At 46.4% G+C, this 3,148-nt stretch overlaps 1 protein-coding gene across 1 annotated transcript in view; it reads left to right on the top strand.

Moving 5' to 3' along the window:
• The window catches only part of SEMA6A (semaphorin 6A), a 48,404-nt gene extending 47,049 nt beyond the window's left edge, over positions 1 to 1,355 (top strand). The window contains exon 14 of the mRNA XM_005430352.2: positions 4 to 1,355. Coding sequence (XP_005430409.2) covers positions 4 to 1,017 — 1,014 coding nt within the window. The 3' untranslated portion in view covers positions 1,018 to 1,355. The remainder of the gene's footprint in view (positions 1 to 3) is intronic.
• The last annotated feature ends 1,793 nt before the right edge of the window (positions 1,356 to 3,148 follow it).

The following is a 3,148-nucleotide window of genomic DNA, read 5'->3' as shown; positions in this document are numbered from 1 at the left end:
GAGCTCACCCACTCCCGCCGCGGCTCCATGAGCAGTGTTTCCAAGCTCAGTGGCCTCTTCGGAGATGCCCAATCCAAGGAGCCAAAGCCTGAAGCTATCCTCACGCCTCTGATGCACAATGGCAAGCTGGCTACCCCAGGCAGCACTGCCAAGATGCTGATCAAAGCTGACCAGCACCATCTGGACCTGGCTGCCCTGCCAACCCCGGAGTCCACCCCAACCCTGCAGCAGAAGAGAAAGCCCAGCCGAGGCAGTAGGGAATGGGAGAGAAACCAGAACCTCATCAATGCCTGCACAAAAGATATCCCCTCGATGGCCTCACCAGTGATACCAACTGACCTGCCGCTCAGGGCTTCTCCCAGCCACATCCCCAGCGTTGTGGTCCTGCCCATAGCCCAGCAAGGCTACCAGCATGAGTATGTTGACCAACCAAAAATGAGCGATGGGGCTCAGATGTCTGTGGAGGACCAGAATGCCACCCTTGAGTACAAAACTATCAAGGACCACCTCAGTAGCAAAAGCCCCAGCCATGGAGTTAACCTGGTGGAAAATCTCGACAGCATGCCACCAAAAGTCCCCCAGCGGGAGGCTTCCCTGGGGCCCCCGGGCGCCTCGCTGTCACAGAGCGGGCTGAGCAAGCGGCTGGAGATGCACTCCTCTGCTTACAACGTGGACTACAAGAGAAGCTACCCCACAAACTCACTCACGAGAAGTCATCAGGCATCAACTCTCAAAAGAAACAACACTAACTCCTCCAACTCGTCCCACCTGTCCCGCAATCAGAGCTTCGGCCGGGGTGACAACCCGCCGCCGGCCCCGCAGCGAGTGGACTCCATACAGGTCCACGCTGCCCAGGCACAGGCTGTGACTGTATCCCGGCAGCCGAGCCTCACTGCCTACAACTCCCTGACAAGGTCAGGCTTGAAACGCACGCCCTCTCTAAAGCCAGACGTACCTCCCAAACCTTCCTTTGCTCCGCTCTCCACGTCCATGAAGCCCAACGATGCGTGTACATAATCAGAGGGGGAGGGGGAGTGGGAGGAGGATGGCAATGAAGCAGAAGTTGCCCTTGAAAGCCAGTGTTCTGCAACTGTTATCACTTGCTCCTCTGAGAAGACAGTTGTTGCAAGCTGAAGATGTGTTGGATTTCTGCTCTCTGGGAAAAGTGGAATATTTTTTTAAACCCCAGCCATATGACCCATGGTTGAAGGTTTGCAACTGCAGGATTCACTCCCACAGCCTGCCAGTTCTTAGCTCAAAAGACTAACCCTCCATCAAAAACATTGAGCCAAAAGCACACAGGTGAAAATAACTGTGACATTTCACCCCCTGCCCCTAACTGCACAGCGCATTCCTGAACTAAAAAAAAAAAAAAAAAAAATTTTAAAAAAAGAAAAAAAAAAACAAAAATTAAAAAAAAAAAAAAAAAAAAAAAAAAAAAAAAAAAAAAAAAAAACTTTTAAAAAAGGAAGAAAAAAACCAAAAAAAAATCAATTGATAAAGCTAACTCTGACTTAACAATGGCAGAGGTTTACCACTAGCAGGTACTGTGAAATAATGCCCTTCAGTGTTACAGTCATTTGGTCATAGCAGTTAAATGCCAGCTTGGGCAAACTATGTCATAGATTTCTGCTACCCTTCTCTTTTAACGAATAACATGTGACTGTTAACACAAGTAACTCCTCTTATTTATTGTTCAACTTTTGTTTTTCTTAAGGAACTGACCTACATTATCATCCCGTGAGCAGCTTTTCAGAGAAGTACCTTGAAAGTTATACCTATTTAACGTGAAACCCATTAACTGGAGTAACTAGAACTCTTTTATTTTTCCAAGAAATTCACTGAGTTAGATAAGTTGGAGCTGGATTTCTGAACTTTGTGCCTGGACTGCCTGGTTAGCTGAACAAAAAAGGGGATATCTATTTAAGTCTCTCAGCTAATTAGCTGGCTGGGCCTCTGACCTAAGACAGCAACAAATACCGCAAGTTCATAACTTCTAAAGCAGCTGCAAGAGAAACTTAAAAGCTGCACATCTGTGCACCATTGCTATCAACATGGCTTTGTCAGTAGCTAATACTTTCTGTGAAGGCACCAGCTTGTGATGTGCCATCTCATTTCACCTTGCATGTGAGACGGCAAACAAAATCCTCAAACAGTGTGAACTAGCTAATATGCCGGCTGTTACCATGCATAAATTATGGTCTTATCACACGGGTTTTTCGTGGGAATATATCTGTGAATAGCCTGTTTTCTTCCACATGTAAATTTGTGCCTTACACCCTCAGTTGTGTATATTTGTGAGCTGTAGTATGTAAAACCTTTTTCTTTTTCCCCTTTGAGTAATGCAAATATTTATTGATCCTTCCTCCTCCAAGCCCCTTCAAAAACTGGACTAAAGACATTGAAAGAAGAATGTGGTGGTTGTTTTCATAACCCCACATTCCTAAAGAAATTAGGCTAGCACCATACCCTCCAAATTTGACTTTCTAGCTGTGCCAAGTCCTCTCTCAAAACCACCCGCTGGTGGTGATGCTCCCAAGGCACTGGGGGTTCTGCCTTCCCCCACCTCCCGCTCCCCTTTACAGCATGTCAGCGTGGAGATCGTTCCCACTGGCAGCAGGAAAATGACTAACACCCTTGTCCATGGAGCTGGTAAATCCCCTCGCTGGGGACAGCACGGGTGAGAGGGGCCAAGCCCTGCAGAAAGCCCAGCCACACATCCTGCAGCATGCAGGGCACATGGAGCTAGGACAGGCAGGCAGGCTCCTGCTGTAGCTACCTGCTGCTCCAGAAGGAAGCTGCATATACTTCTTTGGGGAAAAACGTGGATTTTTTTTTCCTTTGTTTCTTTTGTGTGACTGTGCATGTAGCTAGTGTGGGAGTGTGTGTGCGCACAGGTGTGTGCGTGTGTGTGCGCACGCAGGTGTGTAAGTTCCTTTCCAGTCTTTCAGTTTATGCAAAACGTAGCTGTGTTTTTAATCTGTTACAATAACTGTGTCAACATACTGTAGAAAAATGATGGGGATCACTTCTAAGCTTTTTATATATATATATATATATATATATCTACTGAACAGTATGTTTGAGTAAGGTGGTTGTTTCTGTTTCAATTTGTTTTTTAAAATTTTATACTTCCATTTGTTTTTCA

Source organism: Geospiza fortis, unplaced genomic scaffold (assembly GCF_000277835.1).
Source record: "Geospiza fortis unplaced genomic scaffold, GeoFor_1.0 scaffold962, whole genome shotgun sequence".
Taxonomy (NCBI): Eukaryota; Metazoa; Chordata; class Aves; order Passeriformes; family Thraupidae; genus Geospiza; species Geospiza fortis.
This window is presented reverse-complemented; position numbering and strand designations above follow the sequence as displayed.